The sequence below is a fragment of the Bombus vancouverensis genome, chromosome 4 (assembly GCF_051014615.1).
Source record: "Bombus vancouverensis nearcticus chromosome 4, iyBomVanc1_principal, whole genome shotgun sequence".
Lineage (NCBI taxonomy): Eukaryota > Metazoa > Arthropoda > Insecta > Hymenoptera > Apidae > Bombus > Bombus vancouverensis.
Window position 1 is genome coordinate 9111654 of NC_134914.1, and position 19124 is coordinate 9130777.

Consider the following 19124-nt stretch of genomic DNA (forward strand, 5'->3'; position numbering starts at 1 on the left):
CTTGTATTGACACGAATGTACCCAATTGCTTGTTGAGAAATGATTCTGATCGGCTTTCGATAAAATGTGATATAGAAATTTTCGAAATTGATAAAGTTAAGTACAATATCAAAGAGTATATCATTTGAAAGACAACAATCGATAGTTGACTGTAAGATAGAAACGAGTTCGTTTCACCTTTACAATAATAAATCATTTCATTTGATGATATATACAGATTATTTTAAATGATATAAATTTTAAACACGCGACTGTTTTAATATTGGTACGTATAATGTCTTAATTAGCTGCGGATAAATACGATGACCATAACACGATCGATAATAGCGGTAGCATAAAATCAATGTAATTGGGTCAATCGATGTTCGAGCGGAGAAGTTCGATCATCGACAAATTACCCCGGATAAGGACGCATTCATATCTTTTAATTAAGAATTGTTGCGATACCGTTCGAATTAAATGTGATATCATGTTGAAGCTCTCCATTACCTAATTTCCATATCCCTTTCGATTTCAACGAGAAGAACATTAAATATCTTTAATGAAAATATTTTCTAGATCGCAACAGTGTATGAATAAAAAGAAAGATTTTGATATGACATAATTGAAAACTAAAAAATCTACTAGATTCAAAAGTAGCTGATAAATTGAGGGAATTTTATGAAAGCCAAATATGTAATTATTAATACTTTGATGTTTGTAATATTTCAATATTACGACGAGTAATATTTTCAAAATCTTGACAAGTAGGAAAAAACACAGGTTTAATTCCAAGATTAAATAAAAAGGCAATGTTCGTGGCATTGAAATTGTTGACAACATACTGAGTTGTAAGAATACTTTACTCACAACAAAAAAAGATAATTATTTGTTTAGTCATTTATTTCGATGTGTAAGGTTCTTATATTCTATTCCATGTATGAGTTCATAGTTCTAATAGAAACTAATTATTTAAATGCGGATATAGTACGGATTTAATCATTCTCCTGCTGTTACTTCCTCGCTTTTTGTTGATCGTGACTATGCCTCCAAGTGGACTTTGCAATCCACGGCTTTACGTTCTCTTATTTCGTTGAATCATTAAATCATAAGACGTCGCGGAACTCAAACGAGTTCGCGATCACATAACAGTTCAATAAACCGAATTCCTTTGAACTACAACAATATATTGTTTTTACTTTCCGAGAATCACGTGAAATATGAAAATTTATTTCCATAGTCACTTAGAATAGAAATGCGACTCGCGCAGCCTCGTGTATTTAAAGAGAAAAAGCAGACAAAACATTCTAAAGATTACTTAATAGTTCAGAAATTTTGTTAATTGAGTTATTCATTTGAAAGTAAAATATAGAAGTATTTTAGATACACATTTTTGCAAATGTCACCTCAGACTATCCTTGCAAATTTCTATTTGATTTGCATATCTACGACATGCTTTCGTCAATAATTCAAACATTATTCCTCATTGCGCACATGTGTTCGCACAGATTCTGTATCTTACAATTTCATGACACTAAATTTGTAAAAATTAAATCACACGATTCTATCAACCGATGTTAAATCACGTGAATAGACATTTTTATTCGCAATTCTTCTCGCTTCGCTCCTTTGCTTGGAAAATATTCCATTTTAGCAGCGGTTATACTATACTATACTACTATTGTAACTCCAGATTTCGTTAAAGCTATCGTTAAAAAAAATTTTTTTTTTATTTATTTGTTGAAATTACAATCAATTCTCGCGTTGAGAATATCGTTAAAAAATGATATTCATTCTATAAATTCTGGATTTAATCGATACCTGAATCTAATATCGAGAAGAAGATCAGTTCATATCATTGTACGAAACAATATAAGTGATAAATCTAAAGAAATTGAAACGAGGAATACCAAATTTTAATGTTATGTACATATACCTCTCGTATTTTTCCATGCCATCTGTTGCAGATATTATCTCAACAGTAAAGTTCGAAATTATCGACAGTTTCATAGCGAATACGGAACTTTCGAAAAAGAGTAAGGTCACCGTTGAACGTGGCTGAATCATTCATTGGTCGTTCAGTCTGTAATCGGCATCAGTACCTCTCGAAATATTGTTCACTTCATTTGGATAAAACAATATAATAATTGCTTATCGTGCTTCTGCTCGTGCTCGTAAATTCGCGTTTTCGTTACGGTTCGATAAGGACGAATGTTTCGTGCAAACGTATAAACGTTATTTATAGTGAACATTGAATTTACTCTCTGGAACAACGAAGCGAGCGAAAGACGGGGAAAGTATTGCGTGAAACTGTGGCTGTTTTGCCAATCTGGTCAGCTATTTCTCCAGAATACCATCGGATAATTCTCGATTGTTCGCGTTTCACTGTGTACATACACTGAAAGTGTTTCTTGCGTGACCTTTAACAATTTCAAGGACTTCTTGCTATTCAGAGTTTGCTGATCAACTATGCTATATTAGGTGTTTGAAGTTCGGCGATCAACTATTCTAAATTAGGATTCTCTACTACTCCAAGGTGATCGATTATTTTCGATTAATTCGAAGGTGAAATATGTACCACATACTATGTTTGTTACTTTGAAACTTCCTGTTTTGTGGAAAAATATCGAATTACGTGAAGTTTTTATAGAATGTTGGTTGCGAAGATATTAGCTTTAACCTGGTAGCAGAGATTTCTAGTTCACGTTGATCGTGTTTCTTTCCTGTAACATATGGTAAAACGTGCAATTTGCGTTTCACCAACGAGATATAAATCCCAGGCCGCGGATGCTAATTCTTCGTGGTCGAAAGCATCCATGAGCGTGTGTTTCTAGAGGAAAGAAACGGTGATCGACTGGATCGTAAACGTGTTTTACAAGGCTTGGCCATTCTAACGTGGCTTCGATATTATCGGGGGAGCGTACTCGAGGGCGCGGTTCTCTCCGCCTCTAAAAACAGAAGCCGTTTTCGAAAGCTGGCCGTTTGTCTTTCGCGGCGAACCTTCCAACGAATCGCCATCATAAAACGTACACCCTTCAGGAGAAAAAGAATTTATTCGTACATAATTGCACCATCTCGGACGAAGCGTGTTATTACTGTACTGCGATATACACGTAGAAACATTGGAAATTTTTCAGAGCATTCTTTTTTGTTGGAAATGAATATACGTTGCGTTTCTCTTTTCCTTTTTCTGCAAAAACAACGAAAAGAGACCGACGATTTATACATTTTTTTTTACGAAAAATCTTTATATATAAAATCGAAACGAGATATCATACGTACGTTATAACTGTGATGGTTCGTTAAAAAATAGAAAAATACAAAACAATTGAAGAAAAAATGATTCAAGGAACGTAATAGGATTAGAAAGGAATAAAAAATGTATGCAAATTTGCAAATGTATGCAGTACGAAATAGAACGAAGACGAACGATAGATAGAGCTGTAATTAAGTGATTTGTTGCTCTGCTACCAATATATAAAAGTTTGATTGGTTTCGATCAGAAAGTTTGTTCTAATAATTCTCAGTGAGTTGTATATCGTGTACAGCAAAAAAGTTGATCTTTTAGTTTTTACTTGATTCCCTTCCTCGAATAGAAGAGTCGATGATTGAGAAAGTTTCTGAAATATTTTGTTGTACGGAGTTTGACAAATAGGAAACTCTAAACTGTCAACGAAGTTCTGAGACCCTCGTGACATCCTCGTGTTTCAAGTTTCATTATTAATCACTTGTTTATTAATCACTTTTCTGTGCCCGTGTCAACATCTCTGCGATAATTCCGTATCATTTTTATCTTTATGTTTGCTTAAACTGTGTGTCGCGTACCCTTAAAAGATTTATATCTACGCCGTTTGTATAAGATATTTGCACATTTATTTTCGCTGGTCAAATGTTACGTACTGCGAAGGTTATTTGATAACATATTGAAAACAAAAATGATGTTACATTCAGAAAGATCTTAGCCCGTTGAATACATAGATAAGAAAATATGTAGAATTTTAGCAACTTCTTAATACCGGTATCTCTAACTTGATAAAGCGATAACAAATATTTTAATGTATATTCACGATTTCTCCATAAATTCTCTTTTCCAAAAAATGAAAAACGCGACTCTTCGTGTTCTTTCCCATCAATTTTCAATTTGTTTATAAACCATCTCCAAAATTCTCACATATGGTCTATGTACGTTGCACATGTGAATATGTAAAATAATAGTAAAAAGTTACGAGAAGCCATACCATGTAAGGTCATCAAACTTAGGTTCACTTCAGGTAGTCGACCATCGATTAGACCATTTCTCGTTCAACGAAATCATTTCTTTTATTTCGTGTTTTTACAGCCACGTCGGCGGTGATCCTGAAGACAGAGCACGACCATAATCGGTTATCCAGTCTTTCGGGGGATAATATCCTTGGCACTGGAGTTAGGATTGGTCGGGGCGAGGACGCAGTCGCAGGTATCAACGGCAACATTATGGATTCGGCGCAATCAGCCATGATGAAGCAAACAGACTACGTCGTAGGTCAGTAAAAGAAGCTCTAACATTTTCTTTTCAATACGTTAAACATACTCGTTAATTAAATTCTATCATCTCGTCAGATTGTTTCGGTGATTCGTAAAGTTACTCGAATTCGTTGAAATTTTCTTTCGTGTTTCGAAATTTTGCCGAGAAGAGTGATCGTTACAGGGCAACAATTAACAGCGTAAGCTGTTTGAAGAGGAAATATCAACCGTGTATTTATTCGGTGTTTTATAACGAACGATAATTTTTCTTACTGTTATCGTTACGAACGAATTGTGACACTGTGATTGAATATGATGTAAGAATAAAGACAGAAACGAAGAATAGTGAAACAGAGATCGGTGATCCCGTCGTTTTTCCGATAACATATCACGTGCAACCGGCAATTCTTCACCACCGGTATTGAAACGTTCGAAAATCATTCTTAACAGCGTAATTGCTATATAATCCGTGAACTGTGTCCAAAATTGTTATTTATATGCGTATATAACGATATGCGTAATCTCGATGAAACACGCAAATGTTTAAAACTGTTGTTATTCTCTTCGTATTTTATTTTCCTTCTTTTATCGTAGATGACACGATCGTTTTATATTTACAAATATCTTTGAACCAATTATAACGTATAACTCCATTTTGTATAAAGAACTCTTATAATTATTTTTCCGAGCAATCGCCTGGATTCTTTTGATGTTCATCATCAAGCAACGTAGTTTGCTCGATTCTCAGAATTACGGAATAATTGACGGGAATATTACAGCCCATTGATCTTGTTCCTCTTTGTTGAAATTAACGTTCAGAGCATCGTGACAACGGACAAGCCTATTAGTACGATTGTGAAAATTTCGCAGTTCGTTATCACCGTTCACATTCGCCGCGTTTGCGTCTCTCGTTTCCTCTGGTAAATTTCATTCTGTTAAAATCGTCCGATATCGGCCACGAAACAAACTGTTTCCAGATCACAGTGCGTCTTATCGAAATTGAAAATATATGAAGATTTTGAAAGGGTGAATTGTATTTGATTGGAACTTGTAAATTTTGTATTTGACAATTGGATTAAAAAATGAAATTTGAATTGAAATTAAAATGTAGAAAATTGTTTATATTTAATTATACAAGAGTCTTGAAGAAATTGTGACTATGATAAATTCTAAAGATTATCAGGCTTTCACAGCAGATTATAAAAAAGAACTGGTTTCTCTCTTTCTGTCTGTCTGTCTGTCTCTCTCTCTCTCTCTCTCTCTCTGTTTTGTAAGTCGTAGTAAACTTCGTTTGTTGATTAACGATTATCGATTTCACATTAAGTGCCGACCTACAATGTTATGATTGCAAAATAGAGAACAAAACAATGTTATTGTATTATTGTCCATTTAAATACTATCGGTAATCGAAATCAATAGAACCGAATTAAATGTTCAGTGTCATTCAAAGTGATTACGTATATTTATTCCGATCTTACTTTCCAACACATTCTTTTCATATCTTTTTTATATATTCTATTAATCATAAGCAATCCATAAGTAAGAGGTAATTTGTATTATCCGCATATTTCTTCATTGTTTTTGCATCTCCATTGGAATATATTGGCTTTTTGGAATACATTAAATTCTGAATATAGTACTTTCGTTATTGATCCTTTAAAAAGAAATAAGTTAACTAGCATCATGCTTGTCACAATTAAAAGTCATCCTTTTCTGTTGTTACAAATGAAAAAAAAACAGTTATTCAGAAAGATTTATCTTCAGAATTGTCAATAAAAAAGAAACTGATTTTCTAGAGATTTTCATATTTGTATTTTCATATTTACATCAACATGTAAATGAAGATGACTCTTACAAAAAACGCAGTTTTTTCGTCAATTACCATTATAACTCGATCGATTAAATAACAATCAGAACGCAAAAACGTTGACACTCGAATAACAAACTTCGACCGATTAGACAATCCGCATAAGTACGAAGTTCACTGTGCCACACGCTTCTCAAGTGGGAGGGAAGAGTGAGTCGCGGAATGACGAATTGTAGAAGCGGAAGACGAAAATCCGCACGATGTACCTACTAATCTATGTTTTTTTAACCTTTGCAGATATTGTCTTGCCAACTGTTCTAATTGCTCTGCTATTCGTTGGCAACGCCATCATCGTCTACATTATCTTTCAGTATAGAAAGAGGTGAGTAAAGGTCGTGCAGCCGTGCTATTTGTTCGCTCCAAAGTTCCTTTCCCTTTGATTTTAATTGTTTCTACATACAACGCAACCTGTTTGATTATACATGGCGAATTCATGATTTGAAAATATCGCAATGGCATGTTAAATGATCGTTGCTTGCTATCATTCTGGTCAATTTTCAAGGAATCTCGAGTAATTTCACTCTCCTGAGTAAATCTCTTCATTGAGATATATATATCTGACACATTAGTATATTTTCAATATGTGACGTTAGAAATTCAGTCTACGAATTCAGTTCCAAGAACTGGTAGGGATAGCGATGGTCAGTTAACAAGGCAAAATCCTGGTTAGTGTATTGTAGTATATTCATGATTATTTTGAACATTTTATTTTTTGCTGACCAATTTTTAAAAATATTCTTAAATCAATAATTAAGTAAATATAATAAAATTCACGTATGAACATTCTGGCTTATTTTGATTCGTCTTTGGTGTCCTTGAACAGTCCAATATCCAATGATTGCAGTTCACAACAAATATTCTTGCAATGCAGAAAGTGAAGCTTAAATTTCGTTTGCAGGAAAGTTTCATCAATAGAGCAGGGCGAGGAAATGTCTCTACGTAATGCAGCCGAGGTGCCACAGGTGTGATTCGTGTTAGAATCAACGATAAAATTTACGGTGCCAGCCCAAAAAGCGTCAGCGAGAAGGCCTACGTTGCATTTTTCTACGAGGATGATCTCCAAACGAAAATGGATCTCTAAAAAGAGGATCGTCGAGGAGTATCGAACATTATCTTTTTTTCTTTCTTCTCCACTTTTAGAAAGAAGAATAATCGTCGAGTCTGCAGATGGATCCTCGAAACTCGTGTTCATTCGATTTTGATAGTTATATGTTCTTTGGTTGGGACACATGACTGGAAAATGTCTTTTTTACACGCGCGAAATTCAGAGACGCTCTCGAAGAAAAGACTATAATGCGCTCGTCGCCACTCGTAATAAGAACCGCTGTCAATATTTAGGAATCCAGGCGCCTAATTAGTGCTGCCATGGTCTTCTACCTACATGTTCACGCATACAGACACACATACGTACACGTAAACTTACGATAATGTATTATAATGTAAGGAAATAATATATTCTATATTTCGTCCAAATTGTGACTTAAGTTAAGAATAAACAGATGTTTTCATAATACATTTGCCTTTCCGAATACTTCATTAAATTCTATTTTCAGAAGGATAATATTTATATATACATGATTTTTATGAAATCTAATTGGAAATTTATTTAAAAAATTAAACTAGAATTAAATTAGAAATATTTTTGTAAGGGCTCGCCTAAAATCTCCTCCAAGGTGCGTACTGCATTTTGAGCACACTTCTCCGTAGTTTCGTCTTCGTCTTCCAACATTTCTGCCAAGAAGGGTATAGTTTCTGGCAAGAGTGGCATGAAATCTTCGCCAAGCTTCCTTACAATTTCAACCTATATTCATGTGAAATAAAATATTAAATTACTAGCATTTTATGAACTTAATCGAATTGTACTTCTGATGCGTAATCTGATGTATAATCGTTCAGTAACGATATCATTACAATATTATTTATAACCAATTATGAATTAATATTAATCACCTAATAATAATTAATACATTTAACTTGACAAAATATAAGCTTTCACTCACCAACGCATTCAGTGCAGCGGTTCTAACATATGGTTTCGTATGTCTTGTTTTCAGCAATGTCTGGTACACTAATTGCTTGTGCAAAGAGTCATCAGGAATGGCACTAGCGAAGGCAGCAATACAAGGCACCACTAATTCACTCGCTCTTTTCTCATAGCCCTCTGTGGAGCCCAAAGTATTCTCCAACTGATCCACAATTGGTTGAGCCAGTATTTCGAATCTCTCTTGACTCACGAAATTATGAGCGTCGTAACTGAAGACTCGATATAGAGTCAATAAAATGGCTTCTACTAACTCGATTTTGCTAGACTCTTCAGGCAGAGTCATCTCCTGCGGTTCCTCTATGATCGCTGGATTATTACTACTTAATAATATTGCTGCATGCTTGATGAAGTGACCAGCAAACAGAACGAAAAGTGATTTTAGACACTCTGCTATGTTGGCTGAAAGTCTGCAACAGATGATAAAAATTTATATATTTTTATCCATGATTAGGTAACCATAAGTAAACTTTAACACACAAAAATGCAAAAAATTACAAAATAAAATAAAACTCAGATAAAATAATTCAATCAACCTGTAGAAAGTGATATTTCGTTCCTTGTACTGTGGATTTCTAGCAGCCCAGTCGTAAAGTTTATAATAAAGTGGTCTAAAGGTAGTCTCGCTTAGTTTCAGTACTAAAGCAACCAATGCTTTACTGGCGCTTTCCTCTACGACCACCACATCCTTCAACGTTAATTCCAATTCGTCTACTTCCATGTCATCTGGCGAGTTTGAAATATCTTCGCGAAACTGTAAAACCTTCAAGAAGAATGTGCCTAAATCCGGTATAACTGCGTTTATATCGTTAGGCTGAGCACTATTGAATGATTCTACTAGGACATTCATCAGCGCTGGGATACGTTGGTACAATTTCTTTGCAAGTAACGTCATATATGTCCTGTTGACTGCTGGTAACAGCACTCGCGAAGGTATGCACGTGGAGAGTTTCTGGGTTGTTGCATTTAATCGTGATATTACGATGCCAATCTATGAAAATGATAAACAAGGAAAATCTTCAAAAATATTGATTATCGTTTAATTGTATAATGTAGTCTCAAATATTGATAAAATCATATCAGATAGTTAAAAACTATATGTAAAAAATCTCCAAAAATATAGTAAACAATAGGGAATGAATAGAAAAGGTGAAAACACTTTGAGAAACCTACGAAATGTGGCTAAAAGATAGTGAACAGTTAGTATACGATTGTTTATAAAATACATTTTTCGCGGCAACAGAAGTATTTAATAAAGTAGTAAATCATACCTTTTGATGTTCCGTATCAGTGTACAGAGAGTTTAATCTCGCCAGTTCAAACAGTAACTGATCCAAATACAAAGATAAGAAGTTCCCTACAGATTCGACGATCTTTTGCAACGCGCTTACGATACTGACGACTATTACATCCGGCACACCTTGATGGCAGTGATCTTCTAACAAATGCAGGATGGCCGGTACAAATTTGTTCAATGAATGTATCGCGTGAATACGCATAGAACTGCATAATTCCGCGACACAAAGAGCAGCGCTGGCTAGTACTGGTCCTTCCCTTGAACCTAACAGCTCAGTGGTCGCCTCCAGAATCTATAACAAAAATAGTAATAATAATAATAAAAATTCGTATCTATTAATTTATTTAATTGTCTATCAGTAATGGATTTTTTTCGCAAAAATATATAAGATATTCAAAATACGGTCTTAATTATAATATTGTAGTTGCCAAATACAACAACTCTCCATTTAAGATTTATTTTTTCAGTTATGTTTACAAAAATATGAAATTGCATAAACATCCGCAATCTATTAATGACCAACTGGTCAACCAATAATTTTCTATTTCTGTTAAATAATATATCGACTTACCGGTTTGAACAGTATGGGATTATCGCTAGCCAACAATTTCGCCAACAATTTTATAGTAATCAAGACAGTTTGCTGTACAATCTCCTGTTCCTGCGTTTCAGACTTTACTTCCACTGATACCGTCTTCGATAAAGCTTCAATCAACTGTAACAAATCTTCATGATCCTCTTCATTAAACTTTCTTTGTTGAAGACGCGTGTTAAGAAGCTCCAAGGCTTTTCTCTTCACTGTCAGTAAATTATGTTCTATCAGACGCTTGATACTGACCAAGAATATTCCATTTGGCAATAAATTATTCACCAAATCTAACACGTCATATAAATGATGCAAAAGAACCTTCCAATATTTCGCAATTGGCTTTCCTTGATGTTTATCAGCATTCTTCGAGGTACATTGGATTAGTATGATTAATTCAACAATCAGTTGATCATAATATGGTCTCACATTATTCACTTCGGTAGAATCGAACTCGGCGACTTTATTAATAAGATCAGGTGACGATAACAGATTACTTAAAAACTGGACCAGAGTATATTTATAATGTCTTAAGTGTTTAGGACTACTAGTACTAACATCAAAGATGTGTTTATATTTAAACGAAATCGCAGCTCTCCTGCCTTCTTCGTCTTCTACGTCTACAGGCAATTCCTTCAGAAACTGAGTCAATTTCACGCAAACCTGAATAAGTCTCGTGGGTGGAAATTCTTGAGATACCTGTAGAGCAAATTCTAATCTCTGTCCAGGTGTCTTTTGATTCGTAATACGCATAGTACTCGACATAACGTGGCTTTCGAAACTCAACAAGTAATACAAATGAAAATGATTATCCAATAATTGTAATAACTTTACAAATAATGGAGTTCGTCTATGTTCTGGAATATCGGGTAACGAAACGATAAATGTTCTTAGAACCTCACAAGCGTGAGTTTCATTCTCAGCCGCGTTTATTATAGGAACCACGGTCTCGATGGTCTTGGATATTATTTGAATAGAATAAGCATCGTCCTGACGGACCACAGAACTTCCCATGAAAGTGAAAATAGGCATTATAGTATATAGAGCACACCTCACATCGACGATTTTTAATAACTCTACTAGAACTAATAGAGCATGATGATGAGTTTGGGGATTCCTTGAAGTTCTAATACATTGCGTGATTAAGTCTATTTGTAAATGAGCATCACGAATAGGCAATTTCTTCACTGTCAATCGATGAATAGTGGATAGTAATAATTGGTTCGTATATTCTATAGGACTTTGTTCCTCGAAACTGAGGCATGTCTTCAGCAAATTAAACAGGATCGGGTAGAGTAATTCCTCATGTTCGATATTGTCAGCTTGTTGAACGAACTCTAAGAGAGTCACGCCACGTTTCCATTCTCTTCTGTTGATTATGGTTGGGTCAGGAGCACGAATGAGACTGATCCGTCTTCTATTTTTCATTTTACTGTCGTTTAATTCAGCATTCTTGAGATCCTTCATGATCTGTAGCTCGTCAACTACGAGCTGTGCATTCACTCGAATTTTTCTCATTGCTCTATTGGTTGAAGAAATAATGTTTCCTATTTCACAATCAGTGGCTACATCTACTAATTTAGCTAGAATTTTCTTCTGAAGAACATGGGACGCTTCTTCAGCTTTTTGGAAGAAGGTACTTCCTATTTGTTTTAGAAGAATCACACTTGGTGGATGTTGATTTCCGGATTCTGTTATTACTTTGATCTTGTGCTCCTCTATGCTAGCTTCGAATAACTTCCAAACTTGTTCAACAGTGAGTGCCTTTACTGTTGCGCTGTTGAATCTCTGAAGTATGTTTTTCAACAAATTTCCTGCAGATTTATTTTTAGGATCAGCCTGAAGCATTTCTAAAAGGTGTAATCCAAGAGGAACTAATCGTTGAAGTATTGTGGGCCCATTCACGTAAACTAGAATATCAAGCAGCTGTGATTTAATATGTAAAGGAGTTTGCTGATCCATGACTATCTCAAATAACATTTGTTGCGCTTGTTGTAGCCTCTTTCGAAGATCCGTTTTCAATTGTTTACATACATCTGGATCAGGTGATAATAGAATGTAAAGAGATAAAGATAATTGATCAGGATCTAAAGATATTTCTGGGCTTCTGATGACAAGTTCTTGCAGTAAGGATGGAAAAGGATTCACCATTGTGCAACGATTAAGCACTTGAGCACTTGAGCACTTGCTTATGAGCTTCTCGAGTACTTTTAATGACGCTATTCGACATTCATTGTTCTCTCTGGCTAACGAAAGTAACAAATTTGTAACAAAGACTTTATCCTCAAACGCCCATTCAGTAGATTTGCATTGATTCAGCAGGACTTGAGTTATCTTCAAGCAATGAAAGGACGTTTGCACCTTCACAGGCTTTATGTACAGTTGAGAGAGAAAGCGGATAAGATCCTGAATCGTGGAGAAATGTCTTTGAAAAAATATTTGTAGACAACGAGAATAATGCTTGCACCAATATACATTATCTATTCCCTCGAAGAACATCTCAAGAAGTCTCAAAATCAAATTACTACGATGTTGATTGTTCTCAAAATCAATCGCCGGATTTGACTTCAAATCGAGACGTCTGTGAACCATTTCCAGAACGTAGGTACCAACTTGCAATGGGAGAACACCTTGAGAAGTTAATTCTATGGCCATTTGTATATTATCTCCTGTAATATTATTGCAATTTTGTAATAACTTTACTTGCGGGTATTTTTTAATCATCTCCGTAGCCATTTCGATTACCTCTCGAGCTATTTGCGGTTCCAGAGATCCAACAGGGACTCTACATACGGATCCGAGTAAAATTAGGTTGAAAAACATGGAAGCTGCATCACCATGAGCGATCTGTTGCTTCATTGCGCTTAATATGCTATCTGTTGGCGGCAGCAATTCCCAGTTTAATATATTATGAAAAGATGCCGATGAAACAGCCTCTGCGTTTGGTAATTTTCCTAGATCCTTCTGCACGTGTTGCATATAAATATTGTTCCTAGCAAAGTTTGATTCTAATACTTCCATCGCGATATCCACGTCTGCGTCGTCATTTGGGAATAAATAAGGTAATGATGTAATGAATACGCTAGTATCATCTCCGACTTTACAGAGTTCTAATAGGATTTTCAATGCTGGTTTTGCTAGTATTTTCCTACGGCTGGTGTGACAAGTCGATAGTAATATTTTCAACTCATCAATCAATATATCTGCAGATAGAAGACTTGTTAGGCGTTTCGTAGAAATAGAGAGCAAAGCTTTGATTACGTCTACTTCTGTGTCACTAAATCTGGATTGTATCGTGGTTGTCATCATCTCCTGGAAACTTTCAGGAATATTCACATCAGAATCTGCCAACATTTCCAACGCTACAATTCTCTGTACAGGATTGATATGAATCAATTTGTCAAGTATACCAACAGCTTCTTGCGTGTCCTTGGCTCCAAAATGCCAAGATGTGACGAATTCCAATGCCAGTTTGGAATCTTTGTCTGTTTCGCTGCGTTTCATCAATCCTTTCAAGTAATCATCGAATCTTTCAGGATACGTTCTTTCAAGAGTGTGATACAATCTTATTAGAAATTCTCTAGCTTCGTTTTTCATGTCAGTTGAAAGAAACTCCTTCTGTAATACATTCCACAAAATGGTGTCCACTCCAATATCATCGAGCTTTATTCGTGACAATATTTCATTCACCATATTCTGTATTCGAACTGTTTCTGATGGACTGTCCAAAATCATGCGACAACTTGTTTGTAGTAATGATACAATGAATTTTAATATATTCACATTAGAGGATTGAAGCTTGATTGCGAGCTCGATGAACCAGGACAATTCTGATAGTCGAGTAGCAAGACTTTTTGGAACTATAGTAAGTTGATGAATTGGTATATTGTACAAGAAGAATAACAGGTGCAATGCTTCCTCTTTTAGATGCGTTTTCTTGAATATCTTCAGAAGTAATTTTTCCATAGTTATATCATTCAATTTCTCTTTGAACGCCAGTTTTGCTAAGATCATGTAACTACTGGCTACAAAATCGGAGATGGAACTTTCTAAACCTTTTAAAATAGCTGGTAACATATGACCCATTTGTACTTCGGAAATTCCAGATGATTGATCGATAATTCCTAATATTGAAGTTGTGTAAAATGCATACAGAGTACTTAAAGAAGACGCTCGCTCTGAATATGTGTTAGTAGCGGTAATTACGTGATTGCAAATTAGTTTTAGCAAAGCATTATCAGAACTAAGACGATTGACTAATGTTATTGTAGCTAAGGGAACACCTGGCTTTTGAAGGGGTTCTAACCAGTGCCAGTTATCAGCATCATCAGATAGATTTAATAGTTGTAATGCTCTTGCAAACATCCGAGTTTCGTGATAAGGTAATATTAAAAGCAAAAATTGATCTCTATTAAATTCTTCTATGTGAAACCTACATATTAACCATTCAAGAGTTTTATGAGCATTATTGAGCAAGAAGTAAGGAGATAGAAGGATAAGAAACTTTTCAATCTGTCTATCTAACTTCCTGTTAACTTTAACATCTTGCACAGCACGTTCAAGATTCAGTGAACTTTGTGCAAAAAGAGTATGTTCAAATTCTAAAAATACGTCTGATAGCTTAGTCAACTCTTGCAATCCATTTTGACCTGGGGAAGAAATAAACATCAATTATTGCTTCAATAAAAAATATGTAGAGGTAGAAACATAAAATAAAGTGTGTTACCTATGCTTAAAACTGTCTCTCTGTCTAAATTAGCAGCTTCTCTGGGATCAAATAACAAGCTTGTATGTTTTTTATCTCGACGCAGTATTGTTGTTTGAGGGGTTCTTAGTTGTTTTAATTGTCTCGCAAGAGATGTAGCCATCTTGAAACTGTAATTAAAATTATTTGTAATTCAAAACATAAAAAAGATATAGATATATAAAACATGCACATAACCTTATGCTGTACATAACCTCACCTTTTTTTTATTCGTTAGAAATAGATGGAGTCAAATCTTCCTTAATATAGTACAAAGGTTTTTTACAAATATCACAAAATATTTTCAGTATTTATGATATATTAAATTACCGAAATAAAGATATACATTTGTGAGTATGTGCATTTGGTATATGTAATATTGTAAGTCGTAACCCCTAATCAACTAAAATGCGCATGCACAGGCAGATCTTTGAAGAACGTGGTCGCTACGAATTGTACGGTGTTATGCTTTTTTTCTCTTTTCACCAACGGTAGTACTACGCGTAAAAAAAACCTATCACAACATTGGGTTGTATACGATCCTTAGAATTTTATCATTCATTTGAATTAAAGGGATCCTTAAATATTGTATTAATCTCCGATATAAATTTTACGTTACTTTCTGTGCTCGGATTAAAAAGCTTCGATTAATATATATATATATATATATATATATATATATATATATATATATATATATATATATATATATATATACACATACATACTTCTGAATAAAACGGAAAAATAATTTTACGACGTTTACATAACGGTGTAAAATTTTCATTTCTTTAACGAAGAAAATGGAGGATTCCTTTGAAAATATTAATCCCAAATTATACAAAAAAATAGATGAAAGAGAAATTACTGCGGAAGATGAAGATGAAGATATTGTAGATGAATTTGATGCACGTGAAATTTTCGGTATGTATTTATTAATATCATAATGTTTTCTGAATTTTTATGTCGTATACAATTATTTTTTCTAACATATGATTTACAGATTTGATTAGAAACATCAATGATCCTGAACATCCTTTGACATTGGAAGAATTGAATGTGGTAGAACAAAGTCTCATCGAAGTAACACACAAACATGATATAAAAAGATTATAGTATACGTTATTAACCATATTATCAAAGAAAGTAATATGTTTTCTTTCAGATTGATAATAAAGCAAGCACAGTTCACGTAAAATTTACTCCAACGATACCACATTGCAGTATGGCAACATTAATTGGTTTATCAATTAGAGTACAATTACTGCGAGTTCTACCTTCAAGATTTAAAGTTAGTGTTGAAATTACACCAGGTACTCATATGTCAGAGGCAGCAGTAAATAAGCAATTAGCTGATAAAGAAAGAATAGCAGCAGCTCTTGAAAATAATCATCTACTTGAAGTGATTAATCAATGTATTGGTATAAAATGTTAATATTATCTAAAAGGTATGAAATTCAACATATATCATTTATAATTGTATATAATTTATTAGAGATATCTTATCATTATTTTCTAGTTTATTGACATAAATTTCAAATTATTACAATTAGATCTTCATAACTAATTAAATATATAAAGAAATTTCATATACATAAAATCTCATTTTTTCATTGTTGTCATTGATGTTGCTGATGTTGCTTTTGATAAATTTTTTACTGGGTTGTATTTATATGTCATTGGGAGTGGACCTTTAGCTGCATTATTAAATTGTTTTACATCTGCACGTGCATAAGCTGCTAGCTTATTAGATAGTTTCATGTTAGTCCAAGCTGAAAAAAAATTGTTCATGTAATAAATCTAAAACTGTATTATACTGCGAATATTTATTTGAAAGTACCATCAGAGAATGATTCCTTGAAGCCTTTGTCTTTCTTTATTTCTATATTTGTGGTTATCATAGGAGGGATATTAAAATATGCTTTTACTTTCTCTAAACACAGTAATTGATTTTCTATTACGGTTAGAATATTTGAAACAGCCCAATGACACAAAATGGCCTGAAACAAATTTTTTGTAATATTTACAATACAAAGTAAAGATAAATAAGAGCTATGTATCTTACTCCCGGAAACTTCACTGCAAATATAAATGAAATAACTGGTATTGCTTTGAACATATTTCGTATTACTGGAGACAAATTTTTTGAATTCCTCAATGTATATGAAGTAACAGCATATAATGTTAAACTGGTACCCAGTGGCAACAGATAATATGGATCAGTACTATTTAAATCCGCAAACCACCACAATCCACCTTCCTTTAAACTTTCTACAGGTTTACTAGTCATTTCTCGTAGAGCAAAAAATATTGGTAGATGTGTTCCAATCTATTTAGTATATAGGAATAAATTTTAATATTTAAATTATCACAGATGTACTTAAGTACATAATATACCCATTCAATTGCATACCTTCAAAAGATTCGAAACAGGAAATATCTTAACATTATTTCTCTTCATCAGCTGTTGTAATTCAAAAGCATATATAGTAGCTAAAAGACAAAAATAAAATTTATTTGTTTAGATAAATATATACTAGTACATACTTTATAATATGCTGGATAAATATGTTAGTACACACCATCTTGTGAATTTCCACATCTTCTTGCGTCAGTCATATTTTCCTGTAATTTTACCATTTGTGGCAGAATTCTGTTCATATTGCTAGTATTTTTGTGTACAGATATCGAAAGTGGAAATGTTGCAACTTTGATAAATACTGAAATTAGTACAATTGTTGCCCACCATGGTAGATTACAATTAACATGAACTAATTCATAAAATGTTTGAATAATTCCCACAGGGCCATATCCACCTAATCCTAAGCTTTCAAAGGTAGGTTCCCCATTTGCATGTAGTTTAATAACCTCTGTGATTTCTGCAGGCAATGGTATTTGTGGAAGAGGTGGATCTGTAAAAAATACAAAATATTATACAACTTCTAATTAACTTAAAAGTAAAAAATATATTACCTGGTATTTCACTTAATAGATCTTTCTCTGGTACTGAATTATTTAGATCTGTTATTTGTGTTTGTGGCACAGGTGAATCTAAAAAACATGGTAGACCATATTTTTTATTATTACATAATATTTATTATACATTTTCGAAAACATATATAAAATTAGAGATTTTTCACACCTGGTGGCGTATTTGATGCATTTTCTTTTATTGTTGTATTAGCTGTGCTTTCATACCGAGCGAAATAAATCTTATGAATTCTCGAAAGTTTATGAACGTTTAATACACAATCCCGTTTCAAAGGACCGTTTGTTATATTATATGCGAGACCGCTAAAGTGATATTCTGTTGTTTTCTGAATATATACATATTTTCATCATTAAAATATTTTAATATATATATATATAAGTGTGACATAACCTAACGAGAAACAAGAGTTTAACTTACGTGAAATCCTGTATTTGTATTTAACAGTTTTTTACTAACACGTACACATAATCGTGTCAACATGATTTTGTTTATATACTAGTAATATTTAATCTTATATTATGATAAGGTATTGTAAATTAAAGAGATTTTCATATCACGTGTAGAACTACAATCCACTATTAAGTTACAAGTTGTCACACTATACTTCAGATGGCATCCTGAGTTCAATTTGAGAATATGTTCAGATTTAAGTTACATTTGAGGTACTAATGAAATTTTTAAGTATATTCATAAGAATTTCCTATCGAGCTACTGTATATAAATATTTGCAAAATTTGAATTTTTAGCTTTCAAACACGAATATGCTTTTCAATATCGAAAATTTTCCAAGTCGCAAAATGTTCCAATTAATGAAACGAAGGAAAATATACAAATTCGAACAAACTTCCTTTTTGACGTATACCCGCAATTCTTCATAGTACTGATCCTGATTCGAATTAATTATAAAGTTGCATATAGTGGCGCCGTGTGCCGTTTTGATATCGGAGGATTCCCCCGGTTCTTTCACGAATTTGAGAGGCCAAGCTGCGCCATTGACACAACACTAGAATTAAGCTGTCAGTGCCGACTCACGTGATCGAATCTACTGCAATGACATTCAGTTTGCGTCTCGGGACCAAGGTTATTAAAGACAGACCTACTATTTAAGTTTCTCT

The 19124-nt window shown here is 33.7% G+C and overlaps 4 protein-coding genes across 5 annotated transcripts in view; 2 read left to right on the forward strand and 2 right to left on the reverse strand.

Annotated features, from left to right (window-relative positions):
- The window catches only part of LOC117156824 (uncharacterized), a 31625-nt gene extending 23763 nt beyond the window's left edge, over positions 1–7862 (forward strand). For both annotated transcript variants that reach the window (XM_033334207.2, XM_076617989.1), the window contains exons 7-9: positions 4319–4501; positions 6587–6671; positions 7248–7862. In XM_033334207.2, the coding sequence (XP_033190098.1) occupies positions 4319–4501; positions 6587–6671; positions 7248–7317 (338 nt within the window). In that variant the 3' untranslated portion in view covers positions 7318–7862. The remainder of the gene's footprint in view (positions 1–4318; positions 4502–6586; positions 6672–7247) is intronic.
- l(2)k09022 (HEAT repeat containing 1 homolog l(2)k09022) lies at positions 7790–15378 on the reverse strand. Its single transcript, XM_033334195.2, has 7 exons — positions 15238–15378; positions 15000–15148; positions 10259–14922; positions 9662–9979; positions 8927–9381; positions 8350–8800; positions 7790–8150 (listed from the first exon to the last, which is right to left on the reverse strand). Exons 2-7 carry the CDS (start codon positions 15139–15141, stop codon positions 7980–7982), a joined length of 6201 nt encoding a protein of 2066 aa, XP_033190086.1. The 5' UTR covers positions 15142–15148; positions 15238–15378; the 3' UTR covers positions 7790–7979.
- A 65-nt stretch (positions 15379–15443) lies between these two features.
- galla-2 (MIP18 family protein galla-2) lies at positions 15444–16831 on the forward strand. Its single transcript, XM_033334209.2, has 4 exons — positions 15444–15667; positions 15712–15941; positions 16021–16100; positions 16183–16831. Exons 2-4 carry the CDS (start codon positions 15821–15823, stop codon positions 16450–16452), a joined length of 471 nt encoding a protein of 156 aa, XP_033190100.1. The 5' UTR covers positions 15444–15667; positions 15712–15820; the 3' UTR covers positions 16453–16831.
- OXA1L (OXA1L mitochondrial inner membrane protein) lies at positions 16485–18604 on the reverse strand. Its single transcript, XM_033334208.2, has 8 exons — positions 18427–18604; positions 18160–18334; positions 17991–18068; positions 17600–17929; positions 17431–17510; positions 17083–17346; positions 16858–17017; positions 16485–16789 (listed from the first exon to the last, which is right to left on the reverse strand). The coding sequence occupies exons 1-8, from the start codon at positions 18487–18489 to the stop codon at positions 16620–16622; spliced, it is 1320 nt and encodes a 439-aa protein (XP_033190099.2). The 5' UTR covers positions 18490–18604; the 3' UTR covers positions 16485–16619.
- Between the last annotated feature and the right edge of the window lie 520 nt (positions 18605–19124).

Bases quoted from the DNA above. Each gene is read 5' to 3' on its own strand.
- galla-2 (XM_033334209.2), top strand. From the start codon at position 15,821: ATGGAGGATTCCTTTGAAAATATTAATCCCAAATTATACAAAAAAATA. The intron at 15,942-16,020 runs GTATGTATTTAT...TATGATTTACAG, and splicing joins TGATGCACGTGAAATTTTCG to ATTTGATTAGAAACATCAAT. The intron at 16,101-16,182 runs GTAACACACAAA...GTTTTCTTTCAG, and splicing joins TAGAACAAAGTCTCATCGAA to ATTGATAATAAAGCAAGCAC.
- OXA1L (XM_033334208.2), bottom strand. From the start codon at position 18,489: ATGTTGACACGATTATGTGTACGTGTTAGTAAAAAACTGTTAAATACA. The intron at 18,069-18,159 runs GTGTGAAAAATC...CATGTTTTTTAG, and splicing joins TGCATCAAATACGCCACCAG to ATTCACCTGTGCCACAAACA. The intron at 17,347-17,430 runs GTATGCAATTGA...TATACTAAATAG, and splicing joins CTGTTTCGAATCTTTTGAAG to ATTGGAACACATCTACCAAT.